Source organism: Hippocampus guttulatus, chromosome 1, assembly GCF_054856545.1.
Source record: "Hippocampus guttulatus isolate MCC_2025c chromosome 1, RoL_Hgut_1.0, whole genome shotgun sequence".
NCBI classification, from domain to species: domain Eukaryota; kingdom Metazoa; phylum Chordata; class Actinopteri; order Syngnathiformes; family Syngnathidae; genus Hippocampus; species Hippocampus guttulatus.
In genome coordinates, this window is record NC_141261.1 from 2,277,047 (window position 1) to 2,304,561 (window position 27,515).

Here is a 27,515-nt window from a genome sequence, read left to right on the forward strand (position 1 = left end):
CTTCGTCATCATTTTTGATGTGCTTCCTTCATCGCTGGTACAGCATTAAGATTTGAGAAAGGACGAGGAAGAATTTGGGAACTGAAGTAATAACACTTGCTGTCGTTTGCTTACCCCGTCCACTCCATGTATTTTTCGCTGCTGAAACCGAATTGCACTCATTTAAGGTAGAAGCGGGCCACATAGTGGATGAGTGGTTAGCGTGTCCATCACGCTATTCTGAGGTGAGAAAGTCGGCTACGTCCTTCCGGTGTATTTTGCATGTTCTCCACGGACTTGCATGGGTTTTCTCTTCGTGCTCTGCCTTTCTCTCCCACTCTAACTAACTGAAGCCTCAGTGTGAATTTGAGTATGAATGGTTGTTTGCCTTGATGTGCCCTGCCATTGACTGTCAGGCAGTCCAGAGTATACCCCGCCTTTATCCCAAAGGCGGCTGAGAGAGACTCCAGCTCACCCGCGACCCAAATGAGGCTATTCAGTATGGAAAATGGATAGATGGATTTTAGTAGTAAATTGTCATTTATGAATATTTTACTCAAAGCAACAATGTCAATGGAGGTTACTTAGAGTTTCTTATTGAGGGGTTATTATTGTGTTTTGTTTGATTATTACAGTATTTAAGGTTTAATGTAATAGTTGTTAGTGTCTATGTTTAGACAATAAAAGCCACATTTATGTGCCCAGAGTTTTGTCCCGGCAGCGTGCCCATCTGCCTGCCCTAACAGGACGTCCGGCAATCAATGGATGCAGCCATGCCTCTAAAAATAGTCCTCAAATTTGAATTTGGGTGAAACGCGTTGACATTGTCACAGATTCAGAACCTATTATGCCATCTTGTGTGCAATAGGGTGCAACTGCAGTGTGGGAATGTGCCACTTATTTGCTTTTTTCATAAGATGTGTAATACTATGTAGTTCATATTTGATGCGCAAGTGCAATGCAATATATTGGTGCAGGGTTCAATTCTGGCTTCGGCCTTTCTGTGTGGAGTTTGCATGTTCTCCCGGTGCCTGCGTGGGTTTTCTCCAGGTACTCTGGTTTCCTCCCTCATTCCAAAAACATGCATGGCAGGCTGATTGAATACTGTTCTCTAAATTGACCCTATGTGTGAGTATGAGCATAAATGGTTGTTAGAACACCTTATACTCAGATTGAAGTGACCATTTCAACCAGACTCAGCATTTTGTTTTGGGGGAAATCTTGTCATGTTGATATTTTAATACTTATCTTGCAAATTGGAGACATGCAATAGAGTACCAGTAAATGGAGATATATCATGCACTCGTAATTTGTACCACTGCCTGATATTTAGGTATATAGGCATTTATTTATTTATTGGGGGGGGGGGGCTAATTCATAAAGCCATAAATTACAAAGTTAATGTTAAAAGGTAATTTAAGGAGGGCGTCTGTGGATTTTGTGTTCAGTACCATTTAACACCAGGTGGATATGGTGGTGGAAGTGAGCAGGCACTGATGACACTGTTTTTAACGAGTGTGTACACGTGTTTTCTATTTGACGATGAGCTGAAATGGAAACAGTTGATTCATCCCTGTGGCAACGCCAGCAGAGCCAGCCTGATCATTGACCGCATGCACACGTGCACACGTGCGCGCACACACACACAAACACCCTAACAAAGCATTTGCACATACAGTATGCCACTAACACAAGTGAAATGCATATTAGCTAATTATAGGCTATTTGCCTTTTTGCTTCAACGTACCACCAAACACAAAGAAAAGCAGATTTGGATGTAGACAGAATCTCCGGTATATAAGTAAAAATAATCCGTGTTCATGATCTTGCCATTAGATTTGCGAATTTGGAATTAAATGTCATCTGCCAGAAAGAAAACACAGCGCACTGGATTTTATTTTATTTTTTGCGCAACTGCGGGTTAGTTAGCAGGCTTTTGGCTGGTTCATGGCAGATGATGAACAAACACGTGGTGCCATTGTGATTCTGTGTGGTGGACATTTCTATTTATTCCATTGTGACTCGAATGATTTGAATTAATTACCATCTCACACATTTATGTAGATCCAGAGAGTCATGTTCCACTGCAGACAAAAAAAAAAAAGGCCAGTAGCTGTTGTCGAGAGCATAATATGCTTCCTGACTACTGTTTAGGTGCACTTGAGCAAGCCCCCTGCACCCCCACATCCGCTTCCCCAAGAACCACACTCACTTGCCCTTGGAATCTGATAGCAGGGACATCGAGAGTCCAGAAATAACTCTTCTGTAATTGACGACATGTTTTGCTTCGTATCACGCAGTATGTCCCCTCACAGGCGAAAGCTAACTGGCACACTGCTGCCTTCGTCTCTCAATAACAGAAAATTGTGTTTTTCCTGTCTTTCTTCAGCCGCCACTCCTCGCCCTGCCCCTCCCATGTAATTATCATTATCAGGGAGGGGTTCATGTGTTTGTGAACAAGAGAAACAATTTCTGGAAATTGGACAAGCCCTTGTAAATGTCCCGTTGTAGAGTATAGCAGTGGCAGCACCTCACTCCTCTCATGCTATGGCTCCCCCCGTAAACTACTGTACTGTACGGAAATTGTAGCGGCCATCTTTTCTTCTTGAAAGTCTCTCGGGAGAAAATGACAGGACCTTCTGCACTGACCCTTGCATCTGGAGGTGTAGTATTTGTTCTCATTTCGTTTGACTTCTTTCATTCTGTGACATTCTCACTCTGTGCCGACAACTATAACAGAGGCACTTGCTCTCGGGAAGCTGACGCTGTAATAGGTTTAGCTCGTAGAAGGCATTTCTGTTCCCTTTCCTTCTTTGGGTGATAACAAAAAGGAATCCCCGCCACCCCCTCGTAAATTTTTTTTTTTTAAAAAGAAACTGAAATAGGCTGTATATACTTGCTTCTTGTATTGATAACACGTTCTTTTATGTCTTCATGAATATACAGTCTGGAATTTTCATTTAATTTACTTATGCATTCATTTTTACAAGTTTAAGGAGGAACGTTTGAAGTTAGAGTATCATCAGAGATTTGAAAAAAGATCAAGTGTAGGTGGATAGACTCAGACATCAGCAGAATAACCAGACTGGAATCCATTAGTAGCCAGTGGCATGTGGAAAGCAGCTTTTAAATAATTTGTGGGAATGGCAAGGTTATGCGGTTTAACCAACCAGGTCACCTCATGTTCTTTTGTTCGAATCAATTCTGAAGTGAAATTTTGTAGAGATGGCACCTAAACGCAAACCATGGCCGCATATTGTGTACTAAAGCTGGTTTGCCATTTTCCAGAAGCAGCCTGGCTCCGCACTGTGTGGTCACTTTTCCATCACACTTTTTCAGGGCCATGTGGTCACAGTGCAACCACATTTGAGGACCTTCTCCAAAGTGGTGGAGGTTCTCAAAAAATACTAAAACACTAACAAGTCGGACATAGGTATTCAAAGGGTTTTAGGTCAAATTAATGTCACCGTTTACAGTTGGTGTCAGTTCATTTTCGGTTGCAAATAAATGATGATTTTAGGCGCAGCCTGAATTTTCACCTGGCATGTTTTTGTGCGTCATGTATGAGTACACGACAACTTGAAGCTTCATGTTTATGGCCAAATCTTAATAATAACTATCATTTTGTGATTTGTCGTGTCACAAATAGGAATGATTTGCACTGCGGTATGACCCGACACAGGAATTGGCGGTGGGGGGGGGGGGGGGGGGTCGGCGGGGAACAGCAATCCAAGGGAGCAAGTGAAACAGGAATAATCCCAACACACACTGTTCATGCTTTCGAAATCCACTTTGAGGAAGAGCTGTACAGCTGCTGTTGCTCGTTCTTCCCTGTTGTTCCGTGTACCTCGGCCCTCACATTTCTCCACCTTCGCCTCATGTTGCACCTCTTCAACTGTGTCATCCTTCCTCCAGAATCAATCTATCGTCGAGGAGCCAGACGATGGAGGAAACTCTACCAGGTCAAAGGGCACCTCTTCCAGGCCAAGCGCTTTAACAAGGCAAGTTGCTGTCACACGCGTGCAGCACTTTGTTGACTGCTCTTTTGGTTTACGGTCAATGGTAATGCTGTCACCACAGTGATAGCACTGGTTTTGAATTATAGTATGCAGGTAATCAAATCACTACTCTTGCGATACTACTGTTTCTGAAGACTTGTGCATATTTCAAGGTGTCCTACTAGTGTGTGTCTCTGAGCTCCACGTTTGTATCTGAAAAGCGTTTTCTCTCATCACAATGTTATTTGAAGTCTGCTTCCTGATAGATGACCTAATACACTGTGATGTAATCATATTTGTGCCAAGATGTTATTGGACAGCACTCAAAAGACGTTTTGCTGTAATTCCATAAAGGAAGGAGAGTCATCTTTGCCTTAATGTCCTGTATATTTGTCCTTGCCTTCAACAAAAGACATACAGTGGAACCTCTGATTAACGACCTAATTGAGGGGGATAGGGACCGTCTGTTACAGGCAATAGTCTGTTAAAATGAATTACTTTTTTTTCTTGGGCTTAACCCATTCAATACAGTACAATATTATTGTAAATAAGTATTTTAAAAAGCTAGAAACGGTTTTAAAAGTTTTATATTTATCCAAACTTACCTTGCAGTGGTGTGCAGCTGGTCGCGTTCATTTGAAACGATGTTAGCGTGCTTGCTTTTTCCACCTCTGTTACAATTTGATGTTATAGACAAGAGCTTGACCAAAAAACATTTAAAATTGACCAAAAATTGTATATTTGAGAGATGTATACACACTCTGGCTCCATGCAACTACAGCCATAGGTAGATAGAATGCGCCCCTATGACGATGCTAAGCTAATGTCCATGCTTTCCATTACCTTTTAGTACCAAAGAAAAGCAACTATTTTACCTACATTTTGTCATTTTCTCAGGAAAAACATTTGTATGTTGTTTTTCTTGAGTCAATCGGTCACTCACTGTCAATATTAGGTGGGTGCAGAGAGCGATAGGCTTTGTTTGTAACTCAGTATTTGTGTTATCACCATACTTGAGATCTTTGTAAATGATCCAAATTGTTATCTTCTAAAATGTTGATTCATTTAAGCATTTTTAAAAATTACAGCTCTATGCAGGTAACACAAATACTGAACTTAATAATAGACCTTTGATTCATTTGCTTTCTCGATGTCTGATTTTTATACATGCTAGTTTTGTCAGCTCTGTGAGACTGAACACAAAGTGTTCTATTTGTATTTAATTATCATTTCCACACTTGGTAATTATATATGCTGGCATAATGAGTAGACAAGTAAAATGTTTGGCAGTATTATTGTCCTTTTGTTATTGATTGGAAGACTGATCCGTCGCTGCATGTATTGTCGTGTGTGTGTGCGTGTGTGCGTGCGTGTGTGTGTGTGTGTGTGTGTGTGTGTGTGTGTGTGTGTGTTCCACAGAAAGCCTACTGTGGCCTCTGCAGTGAAAGGATATGGGGGCTTGGCGGGCAAGGCTACAAGTGTATCAACTGCAAACTGCTGGTCCATAAGCGCTGCCACAGACTCATCCGTCAGACCTGCCAAAGGCTTATGGTGAGTCAGTCCCTTGTTAGTTGCGGATTTGGTCACGACGACTGTACGGATCATGAAGCATTCAGTTTGTTGCATAACCTCTTGCAGTGGTCATTTTTTAAAATGTATTAATCCTGTACTAGGGGCATACTGAAAGCAAATAAGCCATCGATCCATCCATCCCTTTTCTGTACTGCTTATCCTCACCAGGGTTGTGCGTGAGCTCGAGCCTCCCATCTGATTCTGGGCGAGAGGCGGGGTAACACCCAGAATTGGCCAGCAGCCAATCTGAGGGCGCGTAATGTAGTATTCGATTATATGCAGCAGCATTAAGTTTACGACTGTCAAGCAGCGATATAATATACATCCACTAAATGGATTGCAATAAATCTCTTGTTGGATCCCCCTGCCCCCCACCCTCCACCTCCTTCCATCCCATCATCTCATTCAGCATGTTTTTGGAAATAGCTAATGATATATCCTGATGAATACATGTATCCCAAAGGAGACAACAGCTGCTGGTCTCAGAATCTTTTGTTTACATTAGTGCAGGAATTTGCCCATTCGCTTTTTAAAATTAAAACCGATTTCATTTTTTTCAGTGAAATCCTAACATTCCATTCGACCATCTTCATTTTATATAAAAAGGCATAAAATGCATTGAACTTTTTCACGGTTATGCTCATGATTCATTCTTGAAAACATGACCGTAATCAATATGGATGACATACTGTATCTGCAGGTGAAACTCTTCCAACATCTTCAAAAAAGCCTTGCACACCTTCCACTCTATTTCCCAGTTGTGCCTTACAGAATATTATCCTTGTTTTTTCATGTGACGTAGTGATATCCACAAGCTTCGTTGTTGCATTCAGAAATTTCCCAGTTGTAGAATTGACCAAATTTGTGACAAAGACATCCTGTTCCCAGTGCTTCCAGACCGATGCTGATTTCAAATTGAACATTTGAAGAAAATCTTGACAAGGATAATCAATGTCACTTTTTACTGTCGTACTAAACTCTTGATCACTGCTTGATGTATTTTTTCTTCTCTCTCAGATAAGTAACTTTTTAAGTGATTTGCGATACATCTAAGCTGCCGCAGACTGTTCTGAGCACCTCTTTGAATGCAAAACTTCTTTTTTCTTTCCTCATTGCCTTTGCCTCTACAACATGCTTTTCTGTACATTTATACACAGGCAGTGTAAAAACCATGACGCAATGTTTATACACACATTTGAAGGACACTGTTGGTCTACATTTAGTCCAAGTTTTTCATTGTTTTGTTCAGGATCCAGCTATGCCATCTCAAGAGCCCCCTTCAGATGCAAAGAATGAAGAGGTGGACCTTCCACTAGATGACACAGAGGACGGAGATGGAAGTAAGAAGTTTGAAAATCAAACTTAACTACTGTCATTACGTTCGTATTGTTTTCAAAGGGGCAGACGGGGTAGTTTCATTTAAAATAATAGAAATAGAGTGTGGTGATTGACATTGCGGTACCACACCGGGATTTAAAATGAAGATTCAGGCCATCGTGAACTAATATAGTCGTCTTTTTGTGGGGTTCTTATTATGAGAGCCCCTGTAAGTTGACCTAGTTCAGGCTATAATGTCTTCTGGACTCCATCTCCCTCTGCTGGGCCGAAAACAGAATGTTAAAAAAAAAAAAAACCATTTCAGTGTACATGTGGTCCTCAGTTTGTATGCTACCAGCATATGAGGTTACGAATGATGTGCAATGGCGTCAGAATACATTGTCGTGCCGCACAAGAGGGCACACTTGCTTACTGTCGCACTTACTGTTTTTCATTTGATTGTTTTACTTTAAGAGTTTTTCAAACACAAATTTACACCGCCATAGTCGTAAACTAAAGACTCCCCGTAACCATTGTGCAACCATTTTCACACATAACCATCTGCAAAACGTATTATTCATATGTGTCTTTTGCATTGCAGGATTATATTTACCACACAACTGTACAGAGGACAAAATAGAAGAGACAGATGTGGAGGTAAGGAATGTGCTATGATATGTTTTGTACAGACCCCTCCTCTAAAAGTGTTGAAACAGTCAAGTCATTTTTTTCTGCGGACTATGGAGATGTGATGTTGATTTGAGAAAATGAATCGACATTATATTTTCAAAGCTCAGTTGTTATTTTCAGATATTTGTGGAAATAGAACATCAGCTTTTATTGTTAGAAGTGCATAAATATACACAAAATGTGTCCTCTACATTTAACCTTTCACAGTAGTGAAAACATCCCAAAAAAACAAAACAAAACGCTGTTTGTTGTAATCTCCAGATTTCAATTTTATAGAGGGTGCATTTTACCTGCTAAGAGAAGGCAAACAACTAACTGAGTGGCAGATTTCGAGTTGTCTCAGATCCAAATGTACCTGTGAATAAAAGTGGAACTGTTGCTCTCGTCTCAATAATCCTTGAATGTTTCAGTTGCTAGCAAAAAAAAAAAAAAAAAGGAACTGGTCCCACCAATGGAATACATTTGCACGGGAGCTGATGCATCATTTCATTTACAACAACCGTAGTATCTGTTTTAACACATGTAACCTGGGTTGGGGTGTTTGTCTACACCTAGGGCTAAGGCAAGAAATGCAAATCAAAACTACTTAAAGTACTGTACATTGAAAGTATGCATTTGTCCCCTCTTCTTCACTCAAGGATATTAAATCAGTGGTGGATGGAATCGATGGTATCAAGCTGTCTCAAGGCCTTGTTCTGGGGTTGGGAGACTTTGAATTGATCCGAGTTATTGGGCGCGGCAGTTATGCCAAGGTGCTGCTGGTCCGCTTAAAGAAGAATGATGAGGTTTATGCCATGAAGGTGGTGAAGAAGGAGCTGGTTCATGACGATGAGGTGAGACCATTTAACAGAATCCTTTAATAGATCACAAGTTTTACTACCTCTGTCTTCTCACCAGCCTATTTCCAACAGTGATTGGTTTGGAAAAGAGGATCGATATTTGTTTTTCTTTCCTCTATTCCTGTTTTGTTGTACTGAATGCAATGAAATGAGTACATATCATTGCCCTGAGTGGTTACACGCTCATGCAGCCTTGTATGAGTACATGACAGACATAATTAAAAAAGATTTGGCATAGTTGTAAAATGAAGATTTCAATTAACATCTTGATCAGTGAGTTGCATTACAATAATAACGTTTTAGGGCAAATATTTAAATGAACAATGATGTATTACTACTTTATGGCAAGAATTGGTTTGGGATTGCTCCTATTGGCCACACTGATGTAGTGTGTTTACAAATCCGTTAGATGGCGGTGTAGGCCAATTAAGGAGTCCTTCAGACTTGGAGAAAGAAACATTGATCACATTAGATTTGAATCAAACATCCCTTTAGTGAAAATGTGCACCTCAACAATCAATCAAATAGCTTGCAGCATTTTGCAGAATCAACAGTCCGCTAATAAAAGACCCTAGGGTAATAAAATGCTGATATGCAGCAATATACAATGTAACTTAAAATACAAACCCCAATTCCAGTGAAATTGTTGTGTAAATCATACAATGATTTGCAAATTCTTTTTGTAGTTTGCCCCTCATCATGTAAATGTGACACATATTTTAAATCGTTGACAGATCTGGACTACTGGCAGAGCAATCTAGTACCAGTTGTCTATTTTTAATGAGCTTGGGCCAAGGGAAGGCAAGCGGTGTTTCTAGGTTCTGTTTATATATGGGTTTTGCTGTGCATGGTAGAGTTTTAACTTGCAATTTTAGATGTACAAACAAACTTTGCTGCCCATGGTCTTCTGAAGTGTTCTGGAGCCCACATGGCAATGTCTTTCACTCAGTGATTCCAGTTTTTAATAGGGTGCCACCTGAGGGATCGAAGGTCACGGACATTCAGTGTTAGTTTTCGGCCTTGCCGCTTACGAGCAGATTTCATGATAAAATCCCCGAATTCCTTGGAACTGTATCCTGAGAAACAATCTTAAAGAGTTGGAGTATTTGTTCACAAAGTGTTAAACCTTGCTCCATCCTGCTAGGGAACAACTGAGCCTTTCGGAGATGCTCCTTTTCTACCCAATTATGGGGTGACCTGCTTCCAATACACCTGTTCAGCTATGGAATGTTCCACACGGGTGTTTTTTGAGCATTCCTCAATTTTGTTGCCTCTATCCCTGCCTTTTGGAATGTGTGGCAGTCCTCAAATTGAAAATGAGTGAATATTTGCAAAAAACAAACAAACAAACAAAAAATCAAACCTAAACTGTGTTTTTTAATTTACATATTAAACATTATCACAACTTCATTGAAATTGGGATTTGTTTTTTAAAGGTTGACAATAATACGGAAAAAAATGTTCAGTGTACTAGATTTTGTTTTCTGACACACATTGAACAATCTAATGCTAATTACATTTGACAACCAAGACCGCTAGTTTTTCTTTTCCCAATTAAAATCAATTCTACAATATGTCTGCCCCTTGGCTTGATTGGACATCTTGTTTTTATTTATTCATGGCCCTATACACACACATTAGTTGAATTATTCATCTCTGCAGCCCTGTAATGCCTGACATCAAAGTGGATTTGTAACCAGCTTTGCACAAAATTGACAACAACGTACTAAAGAAGACGAAATTACCAATGGGGGATACGTTTGCACGACGTAATGAGCATAATTATAAATTCCTCAAGTACTTTGGAATTGACCAGGAATTTGGGATCACAGGCACAACATAACATTTATGGTTTCTCTTGGTGTTACAGCATTGGTAAATTTCAGAGACGCTGGGGTGTAGCTCATAAAATATTAACCTCATCAGTTGAGTGACATTTTAAGAAGAAACATCGACTTACCATGCCGGAGGCTAAACACACACTCATTTGTAAAACATAAAACATAAAGAAATGAATATGGCACTGCTGAATACACAATAATTTAAACGTATTTTACGGCACTTCAGTATTGATATTTTATCACCACAATCAATAGGGAAATCTTTAATTGGATCATTGACTTGCTTTTAATTCACGATAAAACAAAAACCAGGCGGAAAGTGAAAATAAACTAAAACCTTTAACTGTACGAGCTTCTTTTATGTATGTTCACGTACTTGACTGTGTTGAAAATAATTAACCACCGTCAAGATAAAGATTTGAAATGATTCAATAGTCAACCTCGCGAAGGCACAGTCATACGTCATTGAATGTCAGTAACCAAAGGTGTATAATTACTTTTTTTTTTAAATTCTGTACTGTACAACATCTAAGAGGTTCTACAGAACCAGTTATAGTAATCCATTTTAACACAGGTTCGGCTGCATATTGACAAAATGTCAGTTGGAATGCATATTCAATGCACATCTCCATCATCCTTTAGCGATGACTCATTTACCACTGAGGAACTGTATTGAACTGTCATTCGTAATCTCTCCAGGATATTGACTGGGTGCAGACAGAGAAGCACGTGTTTGAGCAAGCCTCCACAAATCCATTCTTAGTGGGCCTCCACTCCTGTTTCCAGACAGAAAGTCGGTAAGAACCGATTATGGACTTCCCTTAATTAAAACAGCTTTGTTTTTCCACTTAAAAGTGTCACCTTGAGGATAATACTTATTTTCCTTTTGTTTATTTATTTATTTATTTATTGTGTGATACACCAAACACACGGATAATAGATATCTGACGACAAATGGCCTGGTTATAGGTGGTAGGCCTGGTGCCGCTATGAATGCATTTGGAATATTTAAAAAAAAAAAATCAATCCAATGACGTGATAATCAATGTCTATCTGAAGAACTACATTGGACATTTCAAATTAAAATTAAATTTGAATCAAGTCATTAGTTGATCAAATGCATGCTTGGTTTTCATAGTGATGACATTGTAAGCAAGGACAAGGCTGGAGGTCAAGTGCTATACCTTTAAAAAAAAAAAAAAACATTGCTGCCATTCTTTCCACTGCCTTTCTCCAAATAACTCTCCCTTTCATTTTCTAGGTTATTTCTTGTGATTGAATATGTGAATGGTGGGGACTTGATGTTTCATATGCAACGACAAAGAAAGCTCCCTGAAGAACATGCGAGGTAAGGATTAAGATTTTGAGACATGAGTGTGCTTCATCAAGCTTTAGTTCTTTCCCTGTCTGGTACCAACTGTTGCCTGCACCATGGTTTATTACCCAGCCCTGAATTATACTAGATTCTTGTGATGATACAATTAAAAAATGTCGGTCAAACATTTTCACATTGGTGTAAAAAAGTATGGGGTTAAAAAATTTTTTTTTCTGTGGTGGGTAATTGTCAACAGTTACTGTTAGTGTGTAGTCGCAGTTCATCTGTATTTAAAATGTACATTCAGTTTGTCATATATTGTTGTAAATGTTGCAAATGAGAGCTCGGCTCCTCTCACAACCGGCAGCAGAGACTCGTGTAGGCGTTGCTGCTGGTGCAGATGATTGCAGCTCTTTGGTATGCCCCCCATTAAATTTATTTGCACTGTCTTTGCACTATGACTCATTTTAAATCGTCCTCAACAGTGTGCTTCTTTTAAGTGCTTCTTACAAACACATGCTCCGTATCGTTCCCGAGCAGTTCCTCACGGACACTGACACCACCCAAATATATAATTTATTTTTACACCTCTGAAAAACATAATGAGCCCCCATTATTCATGCTTCTTTCTACTTGCGGGGCACTTCAACTATGCCCCTGATAAATGCTGGATCAAAGGCTTGGTAATATAGAGAGGCACTGTTGAGCCCCTATCGGACCCTACAATCTGTATTCTGGAGACGGTGGCTGTACATATGCAAAGTAGCATGCTAATGACTCATAATGATTGTACATATTCATGAGATGCGCTCCTGACGCATTCCCCGCGCCGTGGGGATGGCGGTCTGTGGGCGATGGATGGTGCTGCTCAGAGCACGCTACTTCTATCAGTCTGGATGCCAGTACTGAAGCAATTGTGTACAATCAAGGCTGTCACAGTGAAATTGTGGGGGAGCAGTGTGGGATTTGCCAGTGCGCTGTCAAACGATCTTTTCCTCAGTGTTTGACATTGAGGGATTTGTAGCACGCACTCAGACAGAGGGCCCGTCAATCTTAATGGAAGCTTATCTCTCCGTGACAGGTCACGAGCTACCCACATCTCACGATTTGCTCTAAACACAAGGATGTGTTAATCATGATGCTTATCGTTCATACTGTAGAGTTATATGGCCCACTTTTAAATAGTTCCGAGACATGCCTGGCGGCTAATTGCCTATATTACATTTAAGTAATTAATTTACAAATACGATAACGAAACAGTTAACCCAAATGCAAAATATATATAACATCATCAATACTGCTTAACCTGTCATCACTCCTTGTTTTCTGTTTTGTTTTGTTTTAGCACGGCAATGCTGCCATCTCAACTACCATGACCAAGAGAAAAAAATTTACAACACAAATGGAAAAAGCTAAAAGAACACTGAATTGTATGGCTTGATGAAATTTCCCGAGCACTAGACACTCCTTCCCATGCTATGCTTTCCTCTTAACAATCTTGCCAGGTCAGGTTTTGGATCATCGCTGGCCATCAATTTTGTGGCACTCATTCAGTGTCCAATTATCTGTTTTGTAAATTAGATTTCCTCTTTTTGAAGATACCCAAATTTCTCAGATTTCTTCTCATAATATAACAGAGAAACTATCATATGCCGATTTATTTTTGTAGTCATGATATAAAACTGGTTAAGTGTGCAAAATCTTTGGACAAATTAATACTGAAGCAAGCAGAGCGGACTACGGGTTCTGAAGGGACACGGCAAGAATTTCATACCATGAATCTAACCATGATTTTGGTTCTGTTAGCAATACTGATGAATATAAACCTGATAGCAAAATATTTTTAGCTTTCAATTGCTGCAAGTTTCACTGGCACATAATATGCATCATAATAAAAGTGTCATTCAAGAATGATTTGATGCATGTGGTTGACCTGAAATGTGGAAGAAAAAAAGAAGTCACTGTTCCAACTGAAAATAAAAACCCTATGTCACCTCTACATTAGCCCGGTACAGTACTGCATAGAGCTGAGCGCTGTGTACAAAATTTCAGATCTCAATACTCATGCCAGTTATCTTTAACGATGCGATATCGATATTACTATGGGTTCATGTATTTTTAGATATTTTTATTGACTTTGTTTTGATCCACAAAAATATCATGTCAGTCAAGGCACACACGGGTTGCTTACAGAAACAGGATGTTGGCGATCCTTGAATGGACCAGTGAGCTGAGCACCACTATTTTATCCATTGGTACATATGTAATTATAAATATGGTTAAGTATTGTTGTAAGATACAATATCCTATATGTCTACTGTATACTGTATTTTCATTGCTTGATGGCACACAGCTGCGTCTCGCTTCGCTTATGACACAAAAAGTCCACATGACTGATGACGTCTTCATTTTTGATATTGTATATCTTCATTGCTCAGATCTAGATGTCAGTATGATAATGATATATCACCCAGCCCTACGCTTACAATTAAATACAGTTTTACCCATCAGATTTGCTGGATACCTGGTTAGGTTAGAACCTGGATTGGCCAATGAGATACCAGGGCTGATATGTGAATTGCACGCAGTAGAGCACTAACTCTAGAGAAATCTCTTAATGCAGGATATAAAAATAGAGACATTCTTCTTTGGCATGTCAAAGCCACAGATGAAATCCAAATGTATTCTGTTTTTTTTGTTTTGTTTGTTATGGAGGTAACAAAAAACATGCACTTCAAATGCCCAGGGTAACTGAAAAGAAAAACAATGGTTTATAGCAGCATCATACACAGTGGTGGCAATTACACGGCAGATTCTATAGGCCATTGGAGATTCCATTAAAACAAACCACAGCATAGTGGTCATATCCAAGGGAAAAAAATACCTTCTTATTATTCATAGTGGGTCGCACACTGGGTTGCGCAATATCTGGTGCTGAAAAAAACAACAACTCATCAACCACACTCACTACTAGATGATCAGAATCAGAATCCAGAATCAGAATCATCTTTATTGGCCAAGTATGTAGAACACACAAGGAATTTGTCTCCGGTATAACACGCTGCATTAGTCGTTGCAGAGTCGTTAGCAGAGAACTGGTTTTTCAGCCTCTCTGCATAGCTTCTCTTAGCGATGTTAATTTCCTTTGTCAATTGGTTTCGGGCGTGTTTGTACAGTGCCCGATCTCCACTTCTAAATGCGGCCTCTTTCTCTTTCCTGAGTTGCCTGAGTTTGGGAGTAAACCATGGCTTGTTATTGTTGAAGGAGCGGAAGGACTTCGTTGGTACACACATGTCCTCACAGAAACTGATGAATGATGTTACGTATTTATTATTATTTAATTTTAAACAACATTCACCAATCTCTGCTTTTTTAAAACATCCTAAAACAGATTTTATGCTGCTGAAATCTGCATTGCTCTAAACTTCCTGCATGAGAAAGGCATCATTTACCGAGACTTGAAGCTGGACAATGTTCTTTTGGACCATGACGGACACATCAAGCTCACAGACTATGGCATGTGTAAGGTAAGCGACACTGCCATTTTCCACAGTTGATGGCTGCGGATTACAAATTAAGGTAGTCAATCAGTATTGACTCGACACACTGTCTGTTTTCCTTTTTTTCTAAGTTCGTATTCCATTTATTTCATTTATTTCTATTGCTCGTGTTTTTATTTCTTCTTCAGGAGGGAATCAGAGCAGGTGACACAACCAGTACATTCTGCGGAACACCAAACTACATTGCACCAGAAATCCTCAGAGGAGAAGATTATGGTAAGAGAGAGGTCATTGTTTCATTATTAGTTTATGTCTCATCTGACAAATCACTTTGTATTTTTTGTCTCCCCCCGCCCCAATTAAGATGATGTAAAACACCTTATTCATTAGTGCTCGGTTTTGAATTTATAACCAAATACGCTTTGCTTACTCAGGCTTCAGTGTAGACTGGTGGGCCCTCGGCGTACTAATGTTTGAGATGATGGCTGGGCGGTCCCCGTTTGACATCATCACCGACAATCCTGACATGAACACTGAGGAATACCTCTTTCAAGGTGAGTTTGGGGCAACTGAACAATAGCTAAGGCTCGCAGCTTCACCACTATCTGAAATCGATTGATATCGCATTGCACCAAGTACCACTACCAATACCATACTGACATTTTTAGCTGCACAAATACAGAGACACAGACTGCAAAAGTCTCGCGGCCTTTCAGAAATTAAACACCCGGTGAAGAAAAAAGACACACACACTTTTGTCTGGACTTCTTTTGGCTACGTTCCAGACACACAGGGTACACCCAACTGACACTGGGAGAAGGTCTGTCTGCCAAGTCGTGTTCTAAAGCTATCTGATAAAAGCTCACTGATGACCAGACCGGTATGCTGAATTCTGTCACAAATTCAAAGAGCTACAGCTTAGTTTGTGACACATTTCAAACACTTCCCTTCAGGCTAGAATGGCATCAGAAGCCAACTGCGACATATGGACAAATGTGGTGATACACTGACCTGATGGGCTTTATTGACCGATTGCTTAACTCTTCAATTTAATGCTCATTAGCCAGCATTCCATTTGCACAAAAACCTACGGATGTGACTCTTGAAGGCAGTGGGCTTCTCATGAGGCTTTGCACTCCTCACACGCTATTCAAACATTCCTGTGACCTTCACGTGTGACAATATGCGATGATTCATTCTCACTCCAGTCTGAAAATTCAGATTCTGCATTGGTTTTTATCTCATTTTGAATCACCACCGATTTGTGCACAGCCTTAGTGACAACACTAGATCGACAGATGAACAAATTACAACCCAGTGTTGCGTTAGTGGATTGCACACATTTATTTTAACACTTGTACGTAATCTGTTGCTGTTTCCCTACTAGCAAAGATCTAAGGATGCTTCGCCCAACAATATTTACTTAGGTTCAGGGGGGTGTTAGTCATATGAGATACTTGGAGACAAAGTCTGCTCAAAGTGATGTTTCTGGCTGTTTTTTGCCATAAAAAACAAACAAAAAAAATAGCACTTAGGTTAATTTATGCCTTTGTTGCATAAGTGATATTTAGTTTGAGTGTGGAAGAAACAGATTTCATGTCATGGAATAAAAATGAGCTCTGAGCTGCAAAGGATTTATGTCTGTGCCAATGCAGGCTTAAATGGTTCTGGCATGGTTCATTAAAATGCAGGAATCACGAAATGGGTTAAAGTTTATTTCCCTCCAATGTTCATTAGCTTTAGTTCACTGATGTTTCTCACACCGAAGCTGGCCTGTATATGACATCACTTGACACCATTGAGTTTTCTTATTTTCTCATTTACCGGCACAGTCTTACATTGACAGCCTGATTCTAGGAAACCAGATGTATATTGTGACATTTTTCACATCAATTTCCTGTTACCAATGATACAGTGCAACCACTACAGAAATCCATTTTGATTTGCTGTTTGCCCATTGTTGAAATTAGAATAAATTTCCTCCAAAATAGAAATAATCGATTTTTAATTGTCCTCTTAGAATATAGTGTGCCTTTACCATTAATAATCTTGAAAGTGACGTTTTTTAAGTGCCTTTGTAATTGAAAAGAAGTCGTGTACTTACTACTCACCTATAACTTTGATGAGGATGTGCGTGAGTCTTTTGTTCTTATTACTCCAGATTTCTTTTATTGAGCCTTTTGTAGCGAGTAAGCCAGAACAGTGACACATTTTTCACATCTTGTTCGAGAGTCCTATCACATTTCTCGTCTTTGCCATTACTGTAGCCCTTCTACTTCTTTACATTCCTTTCAATTCACAAACCAGATGTCTTAAGTCTTTGATATTCTTGCCAGCCAAATGCAGCACAGATAGAGATAAACAACCATTCACACTCATACTCACACCTGTGGACAAATGAGTATATACTGAACATAACGTGCATGTTTTTGGAATGTGGGAGGAAGCCAGAATACCTGGCGAAAACTCCCTAAATACTGCTGACAGGCACATTTTCAGAAATAGGCATTTACAAGAGAAATGCACTCCAGACAACCCGAATAACCGTATAAAAGCAATTACATTCTTCTATATAATTTTGTACAGAATTCTGAGATTAAAGTGAGAATCTTGCCAACCTAATTTTTCTTTTCTTCATTGGCCCTAATCCTCTTCTGTAATTTTGCCTTTACCCATTATAACATATTTTTTCAACTGTAGTTAGGCACTAAGAAGAGAATTTACTGGATTTGCCTCTTTGATTTACTCCTCCATTGTTCCATCCAGTAGGTGGTGGACCCTTTCTTCCAGCAAAGTGTTCTGATTAGAATGATTGAGTTTGGATGATAACAACATGAATTGTCCTGACTTGCATGGACAAAGCAATTACGACCTTTAATGAAAGATTTATGAATGCAAGATGAACGACAGTACTACTTTCAAACCTATAATTAGGTCTTCTATTTTCTTATTTGTGTTTCCTCGAGCCATATGGCACCCTTACAGTTCACATCGTCCATCATCCCCCCCCCCCCCCCCCCCCAGCTCGTCAGAACAGAAATTCCTCCATAATGCAACAGCCTTGTTGATACAATACAGTATGTCTGTGCTGTGACTGTCAGTAGCATAGAGTGGCACAGTATCTAGCATCTGCGACCAGTAGAGCGGTTTCCTAGTGGGTTTGCTTGTAGAACAGCGGGTTCCTGGATACATGCCTTCGAACGGATATCAAGTCGTTCCCTATAGGAGCTGCTCAGCCATATGTCACTGAGCTGAACCGTGAGCCAGGTCCTGCTTTGGGTATCGGTGCTGCATTTGCCAGCCTCAAAGCTTAGTCAGACAGACACCCAGACCCTGAAAAATGTTTGATTCATAAGAAAAAAAACAACCCCACCGTGCTAGTCATTTTAAGAGTCAACACATTTCACAAGCTGATACTGTGTCAAAGCAGAACACATCTTTTTCCCCAGCCACCGGCATATTTGACATTTCCTTGTTTCTGCATTCATTTGTTTGCGACATATCCTGCCTATGCGGCATTGACTCAAATAATGGAAAGATGTCATCTTAGCCAAGCTAACGTGCCAATGATCATCATTATGTGAAGTTCAATTAATTACTTTTTTGGGTTGCATCTGTTTGCGGATTGCATTTACAAGTGTCATACAGTCACCATAATTTTATATACAGAATAAAACATTGAACATAGCTAATGCACATTTTAAAGAACATTTGGCCAAGCATGGAACAGTAAGGGACAAGGATCAATTCCAAATAAACAAACCAACCAACAATCTACGACATGCAAAACGAATGACGGGGGTTCGATAGAGTTGTGCTTGACCGGGGTTCTTCAATTAAAATTCGGTGGAGTCCGGTTGCTAGGGATTTCTTAGGGCAAAGATCCTCACATCAAAATCTTTCGATTCACACTTATTCCGCTTATCTTCACAACAGTCGCGGGTGTGCTGGAAACCTATCTCAGCGAGAGGCGGGGTTTTATGCCCTGGACTGGTCAACAGCCAAGCAACCATTCAGACACATACACGCCTCCCGAAAATGTTGTGTTTTCTATTGACATAACATGCATGTTTTCGGAATGTGGGAGGAAATCGCATTACTCGGAGAGAACCCATTCAGTCATGGGGAGAACATGCAAAGTCCACACTGCAGCGTCAGAGCCTAGATTTTAATCTACATCCTCTGAACTGCGAGGCGGATGTGGCACCATGTAGCAAACCCATTAAACAAATTTAAAAAAAACATCTAAGGATAAATAATATTTCCTTTACATATTTGTGGTTTTGCAAATCTGATATTTCCTTATATCCCCCTGGACCATAGATAAAACTATTTTAATCTTTCTAGAGGAGGGCAAAAATACAGAAACACAAAGTGGTTTTTAAATGCACAACTAAGATCTTAAAACGGTTGACATTTAAAATCAAAGAACGCCAATAGCTTAAGCATCCACTAAACAGGCACAGACCGGTAGGCCAACATTTTAGAACCAACTGTATTTTGATGTCCGTAACTAAGGGAGATCCTTCCGTTTTCCAGACCGTTGTTGTTTTTATTCGTTTATCACTATTGTACTGCGGGAGCGTCAAAGCTGTGTGTGCACCATCAAAATGGAAAGAACCAGAATGGAGTCTTCTGTGTCTCCTCCCTTCCTTGAACTCCCACGCAGCAGATATGGTGACCCACAGGCTGTTGGACTGTGAATCATCCAGCGCCCTTCCTCACGATTGTCCTTTTCTTTCTCTTTCCCTCTCACCCTTCTTTTGTTGCTGTCCTCTTTGGCCAACAGTTATTCTTGAGAAGCCTATTCGCATCCCAAGATCTTTGTCGGTGAAAGCAGCCAGCGTGCTCAAGGGTTTTCTGAACAAGGTGAGAGTCCATTGCCAAAGCAGCCTTTCTTACGCTCTCTCAAGACAAGAATGCTTGTGGCCATGGGCAGGAAATCGGGCTGTCTCTTATGGGCAGCCAATGCACTGAAATTAAATGAACTATACAGGGGATAGGACACAATACAAATAGTATACAGACTGTAGATACTCATATTAAAGAGCCTAACCACTGACATAACAGTGACCGCTTTCTCAAAAACACATGATTTATTAACATTACATGGCATTTGTTAGCAGTTTCTTTGCTGACTCTCCAAGGTTGACACGAAACCCCCAAAAGAACTCACGTTATTCAGCAGGTTATATCAACTGTTCAGTAAACTTGCACTCGGTTATCTGAGTTGCCATTTGCACGCCCACGCGCGCCACCCTGCTGACAGAAATACTCGCTCACAAATGCGCAGTGATGGGCACTTTACCCTATTTTGCCAATCCGTCCTGCGTCCACAAGCTGGGTACCCTTCCCACATCAACCCTCCGTCCTTGTTCATATAATAATCGTCTTTTCATCCTCGTCCTTTTAAAACGCCTCAACAATGACATCACTTTTCTTTATATTTCTTATGTTTTAGTGATAAGCAACTCAAGAACTGTAACAACTGAAATGCAGTATGAAATATCCTCCCCATTCAAGACTCATTTACTTTCCAGATGAGGCTCCATTTAGGTTTGGGGGAAAATCGAGAATCCAGATGTGACATTGTTTGGATTGTTTTGCTATGAGATAGAATAGAGTTGCGCCAATTCAGATTTTTGAACAGCTGTCTTGGTTCCCACAGGATCCTAAGGAGCGGCTGGGTTGTCAGGTCCAGACAGGTTTCACAGATATCAAGTCCCACACATTTTTCCGCAGTATAGACTGGGAGCAGGTAAGTGTTGCAGAGAGGTCGTGGTCGTCCGTGGATGCAAAATACAAACATAACTTACAATGTGATGAGTCAGAAGGAGTATGTGAAGCAAAATTTCATGTTGACATATACTAACAATATATTACAAAAGTTGAAGAGTACCGGTAAACACAGTGAATACTTACTACCTTTAAAATAATTGGGGGTTTGTGCATTTTCCTCAAATGACTATTTTGCTAATATATGTAACATTTCACACATGGCATTGGATTGAGATGCTGCCTTAATAGTCTCAGCCACCAAAGAATAAGTTAGGATCCAGACCAAATACGGTAATGTTACTGTTTTAATGCATCAACTACAGACATCCTTGGGATGTGTAATTTAATATTTTCATATTAATTGATTGTTTGATTGTCAGTTTTGTGTCTTGAAGCAATTAATGGACAGTGGCTCCAGCCAGCCGAGGTGCGTTTTTTTCAGCCTCATCTAATTTGCGGTGTAAAGAACAACATTACCTCAGTAAACTTTTCCTTCAACATGTTTCTTGGCAAATGGGAGACGAACCTTTGCATACTTTTTGGTCAGCAGCCACATATGCCTCCTGACTTTCAAAGGGTTACCATTTTTGCCCAGTCTTTGAGGCCTGCAGTTCTTTGCATGTCATTCTGGGTTTGTTTGTGACCTCCTGGATGAGTCATCATTGCACTCTTGGAGTAATTTAGCTTGACCAACCACGCCTGGGAAGGTTTACCAGCTGAAGTCTCATAGCCTTGAAAACTCTATTTCTCATTTGCTCTTGAATGTCTTTGGCTCGTGGCATGATATGATTCTTTTTATGATCTTGTAACGTTGGTTTGGGTCCGTTACAACCGTTAGACTGACTGGTGCTGTGCTGCTAACGTACTATTGGGGTATATACATTCCGCCACTACATTATTGAATATATCATTTGCGGGCTGGCACCAAATGGCCAACGAACTGCCATGGACCAATGGTTGGGGGACTGATGGATAATTTCATGATTCAACAACCAATCTGGCAGTACTCAACTGTGACTGCCTAAAACCGCCCCCCCCCCCCCCCCCACACCCCAATAAATTAATTTATTGTTTAGAAACTGCATTTTGTACAATATTTACTTGGATGGTTATTGTGAGATATTAAAAATGGGTTTGATGAGACGAAAGGTTAAGTATGATATATAGATGCAAAATATTAACGGAAAGGGGTGAAAATTTCATGGCCCTCTACTACTTCAAATAACACTGAATCGACTTACTGTTCATTTTCCACATAATCAAAACTGGCTTTTCACATGAAATAATAACTTGGAAATGCCCTAGTTGAATTTTATTGTGCTAAATATATTAACACCACACTTTTGTATTTTATTTTATTTTTAACAAAAATGTATGAACCAGAATTGTGTTGCTCATGCGGCGCACGATGTCTGCTCTGATGTGCAATTTGTCTAAAATCAAGTATTTGTACTTCAAAAGAGCAGTGATTATTTCACTTTCTTCTGGCTCAGCTACAAGCTGTTGTACTCGGTATCAGTAAGGTTCTAAAATACATGCAACATAATCATAATGATCTTAAAGAAATGAAACATCCATAAACATTTAGATTTTCTTTTTAATTAACTTCTTTTCACCCCCAAGAACTGCTGTCTTTTCAATTCCAGCAGCTTTCTACTTCTGCCTGGTTGCATCTGAAATGGACTTGATATTGTTATGATTCTTAAACAGCCAGCAGTAGATCACTCAAAATAATAAATGAGTGAATAATTATCATTCCATCACATCGTCAGACAACAGTTTGCTGTTGTTACCCATTGTTTGCTAAAATTGTAGCACATCAGATTCGCTCCAGGCAGATGAACCGATGGTAGTTCTTTGTGCTTACTACCGCCTGACAGTCAGGTGCTGACAGCTGTTCTGGGCTTTGACTTTATAACCTGTCAGATTACTCCAACTCATGTGACAACAACAACAAACAGAATAGATCCTGCACACCCACATTTAATGACAGTTAGCTTTGAAAACAGGACAGAGTTGTCATTACTCTTTCTGATTTGCCTTTGCCAAACATGACAGTAGGTATCTACTTTATACATCTCGAGCTGAGGCAGCACACAGTACGCCTTCCTATTTATGGTGCAGTTAGGTGGAGCCTGTACTAAGAAAATACTCTATATTTGCAAAGCTATCACATTGATACTGTACTTACAATGTTTTGTTTTTTTCCTTGTTATCCCATATCCTTTACAGTCGTTGCATACTGTATATGCAGCGTTTGCTGATTTGTGAATTGCCATTTGAAAACTCATCTTGCAGCTGTTTTGTTTGACTGAACAATGCATTTATTTGCGCCGTCTGTGTATTATTTTGCTTATTCTGTAACACCCTAAGTTGATGCCCAAACGCTTTGCACTTTGCAAATTTTATGACAAACAGCATAACACCACAAGAAAGCCATGACACCCCAGGAGAAGGTAAACCTCTTGGATATGTTCAAAAAAGGAATCCATGCCATTATGGTATGAATAAAGGTAATAAATAATAGAAGAAAATAAAGAAGAAAGAAAATAGTGATAAGAAAGATTGTTGAAAACGGGTGCTCCATAATTTTTGTCTTGTTTGCTACTTTTCATATATATTATCATATATATAATTTTCAAAATGATCTGCAAAAAAAATTAATATTTTTTTTGTTTCCACCCGGGCAGTATTCTCCGCAAGCGCATGACCTCTACAAAAGGCCTGGGAGCTTGAGGGTTCTGCACAGGAACGTCCATCCATCCATTTTCTAATCCGCTTATCCTCACAAGGGTCGTGGGTGTGCAAAAGACTATCCCAGCTGTCTTCCCAGTAGTACACCCCGAACTGGTTGCCATCCAATGTAGCACACATAGACGAACAACCATTCACACTCACACTCACACCTAGGTACAATTTAGAGTGTTCCCATTAACCTGCCATGCATGTTTGTCGAATGTGGGAGGAAACCGGAGTACCCGGAGAAAACCCATGCAGGTGTGGGGAGAGCATGCAAACTCCACACAGGAAGGCCAGAGTCGGAATCGAACCCTGCAACTCTCTCTGCATTGTGAGATGGACGTGCTTCAGTAAACCAGTCGATCACCGAACTGCCGCAAACGAAATTAGTTGTTCCTTATATTGCATGTTTCTGGAAAGAGCCGTTTTATTCGATTCCTGTAACATGTTACAAAATAGCTGGGACAGGGGCATGTTTACCACTGTCTTAAATCACCTTTCCTTTTTACAACACTCAACAAGCGTTTCAGAACTGAGGACACCCCGTTGTTATATTTTGTGGTTCATAATCTGGCATACATTTTCAATAAGGTCTGGACTGCTGGCAGGCCAATCTAGTACTCACACTCTTACTACAAAGCCACATTTTTGTCACACGTGCAAAATATGACTTGGCTTGCTAAAATAATCAGGGGCACCCTGTAACAAGCGTTGCTTGGATGGCAGCATACGTTTCTCCAAAATGCATATGTAAAAGATGTCAGTTAACAGTCTAGATTTGTTTCATTCATTCATAGGCTCATTGTGCTTCATTGGCTCTTAAGGCAGTCTGTATACAGCTGCATTTATTTTCAGATCCGCATTTAAAGCACCATAATAATATGTCACTTTATAATATTAGCACCGTTGCAGTGTTTCTGTGGTATCTGTCTCCCTATTGGGACTTAAGTCGAAGAGAGTCGGGTAGTAACGCGCTGAGGAAGAAAACAATCACTGTGTTAATGAGTGCTGCCACAGTGGCTGTGAAGTACACACCAAAAGCAAACTGGAGAAGGATATCAAAGCGCGAGAGATTCCTGAGTGCAGCAACCAGCCCCTATGTAGTGCAAAGGGAAAACAAGTTGACAAAGCTTTGAGAGGTGCAGAAGCGACGCTCTCTGCCCTCAAACTAGAAGCCTGTCTCCAGTCCTGACAGGCCTGGCACACTGCTACTGTTGTTACTCTGTATTAATATTCATCAGACAGGTCCCCGGGGTGCGGCTTGACTCTCTGAAGAGATGACACATTTGAATATAATTTACCTGGCTCTGTCTTTCATTCCCTTTCCAAATGCAAGGTTCTTTATTGCCAGACAAGTGTCGAGCTTGATGAGAGCGGTGATGGGATTGATCCTTTGTGATCAGCGTTGCTGTAAATCACTACGGTTCTTCTTTATCAATGAAATCAGACCACCATCTATTACTTTCGATAATGAAGCAGTGAAACTAATGTTGTGGTGTTCCATTTTAAATCTTTTTGACCATCTGGTATCTTTCCAATTGATTCTTCAAAATTCCATGAATCTCAGTCGCAGCACCTGGCTGTATTTCAAAGTGCTTATTATTATTAAATTTAAATTTAATTTTATTAGATTTAGAGGAGGTCTGCCCCAATCAGATCTCAGCGAAAAGGTGGTGGTGGTGGCACAGACGACGATTCGACCCGCACAGGGCTTACTCTGCTACTTTGTTGGTCACACAACAAGCAACTGTCCAACGAAACATGTCACAGCCTGCGGACTTATTTATTTATTGCGGGCTTCCTAATTGAATAGTTTGTTAAAAGATATCTGTGTGCTCTGCTAATTACATAGGAATTAGGGCCGATTACAAATAATCATAATAATAATCAGAATCTCTGGGCCATGTGCCTTGGAATGGACCAACCGAATTTTCCAATGGCCACCATGCCTCTCATTTTTGGAAGTTCACATTTTGTGATGTGCAAAAAGTTGCGTATTTATTTTTTTCTATTTTCAAAATAACACTTGTTGCAATGTTTTCGGTGTGCGTAACTGTGAATTTATTTATGGTTTTTCGCAATATTGTTTAACCAAAAAATCATTTTGTCCAGACATTGACATCCTTTTTCGGCTCAGGTTTTTACAGAGAAAATAGCCTGAGAATGAATCCAACAAATAATATGCATAACTCGGTTTCAGTTGCATTCAGATAGAAAATACCAATCAACAGAAAACGAACTCATGCCCTAGAGCAGGGGTGTCAAACTCATTTTTGTCACGGGCCACATTGAAGTGACCGTTTTCCTTGGATTGCCGTTATGACTGTGAAAGCATTTCAAGAAGTGAAGAATAATGTTTGAATCAACGATTGTTTAAGTTACTGTAATGAGGGATTTGGTAACAAGAAAATGCTGACAATATCTCTCTTATTTATTACATATGAGAAGTTGAAATTTTGGTCCAGATTTTAGCAATCTTGGTAGAAGTTGACATGTTTGATTTGCTTTCGTGGGCCACATAAAATGATATGGCGGGCCAGATCTGGCCCCCGGGCCTTGAGTTTGACACCTGTGCCCTAGCGAGAAGGAGATAGGGAGCGAGAGAGAACCTCTAACAGTGCCAGCTTAAGTGATGCCTAATTGAAGCATGGTGCCTAATTGAAGCATATTTTGCCATGCACATTGAGAGGTTCTGCGATCCCAAGAGGAGAATCTTGAGATATGAAGAGTGTGAGTACTCACAGAAACATTGCAATGTTCAACATCAGAAGCACTTGGGAAAGGTTGGCCAATATGAATGGGATGGGGATTCCAGAAAGCAGGTTATGTGAACACTCAGAGTATGTTAACCCTGAGGGGAGGGAAAAGCTGAATTATGCAGTCCAGAGAGAGGGTAAGAGTTTTTTTTTTTTTTTTAATTCAGATACACCAGTGATTTCAAACCACACCATAGTGAGAGTTATCAGCGGTGCCGTGGGAAATCCAGTCCATCCACTTTTCACCTAATTTCTCCCAAAATTATATTTTTGTTTATCTGTCTATGACATTATAAAGAATGAGGACAGGACAGTTACAGTAAATATTCTTTCATTAAATGGCAGAATATACAATAAAAGTGTGGAGTCCCCTGTTACTATTCGCACAATAGAATAACTGATGGCTTCCTGCGAGTATATCAGCTTTGTATTCATTTAAACAGACCCAGATTTTGAATTTGGTCAGTACTTATTTAGAGACAAAATCATAATGGTTTTGGTGACATTTTTGTTTGGTGGTATTCCATGAGATTTTTCTAATATAAAATGGATGTCTTAGCTCAATAAAAGTTGGGAAACACTGACAGGCTGTTAAATTTTGGTCTACAAATCCATGACATGTGTAAATAATAATGTCTTAAATTGAGATCTGTTGAATATTACATGAATGTTGATCAAATCAGTTGTTTCATGTTAATTTGTATCAATAAAAAGGAATGTGAGATCCAGTCATGACCGAGCAAAATATATATATATTTTTTCCTCACGCTGCACTCGCTTTAATTCCAATGGGAAATGACGTAACGTGTTTCTCTCCGGTTGCCAAGGGGAATCTATCAGGACTCAATTGAAGATCTCTTTTTGTTGAGGTAGTGGACGCGCTGAAGGTATATATGACCTTTAAGAGGTTCCACAGTACCGGTACTTGTTATAGTAATACATTTTAACACAATGCTGGCTGCACCATGACAAAATGTCCATTTGAATGAGTATATAATGCGCATCTCCATCATCATTTCGTGATGACTGATTTACCACCGATTTACCACTCTGTCGAGCCTAAATTCAAACTAATTCAGATCAGCTGCTTTTGAACTGAATACTGAGCTTTCAATTTCCGAGGGCGTCAACGACAGAGCTCAGGTTTAGGCTGTTGAAACTTCTCTCTGGGAATACCATCGGGCCCGGAAG

General features: G+C 39.9%; 1 protein-coding gene across 1 annotated transcript in view; it reads left to right on the plus strand.

Moving 5' to 3' along the window:
- The window catches only part of prkcz (protein kinase C, zeta), a 53,706-nt gene that overhangs the window by 15,362 nt on the left and 10,829 nt on the right, over positions 1–27,515 (plus strand). The window contains exons 5-16 of the mRNA XM_086135048.1: positions 3,895–3,980; positions 5,397–5,528; positions 6,799–6,889; positions 7,468–7,523; positions 8,195–8,389; positions 10,936–11,033; positions 11,498–11,584; positions 14,943–15,078; positions 15,240–15,327; positions 15,486–15,605; positions 19,841–19,920; positions 20,720–20,809. Of these exons, the coding sequence (XP_085991174.1) occupies positions 3,895–3,980; positions 5,397–5,528; positions 6,799–6,889; positions 7,468–7,523; positions 8,195–8,389; positions 10,936–11,033; positions 11,498–11,584; positions 14,943–15,078; positions 15,240–15,327; positions 15,486–15,605; positions 19,841–19,920; positions 20,720–20,809 (1,259 nt within the window). The remainder of the gene's footprint in view (positions 1–3,894; positions 3,981–5,396; positions 5,529–6,798; positions 6,890–7,467; positions 7,524–8,194; positions 8,390–10,935; positions 11,034–11,497; positions 11,585–14,942; positions 15,079–15,239; positions 15,328–15,485; positions 15,606–19,840; positions 19,921–20,719; positions 20,810–27,515) is intronic.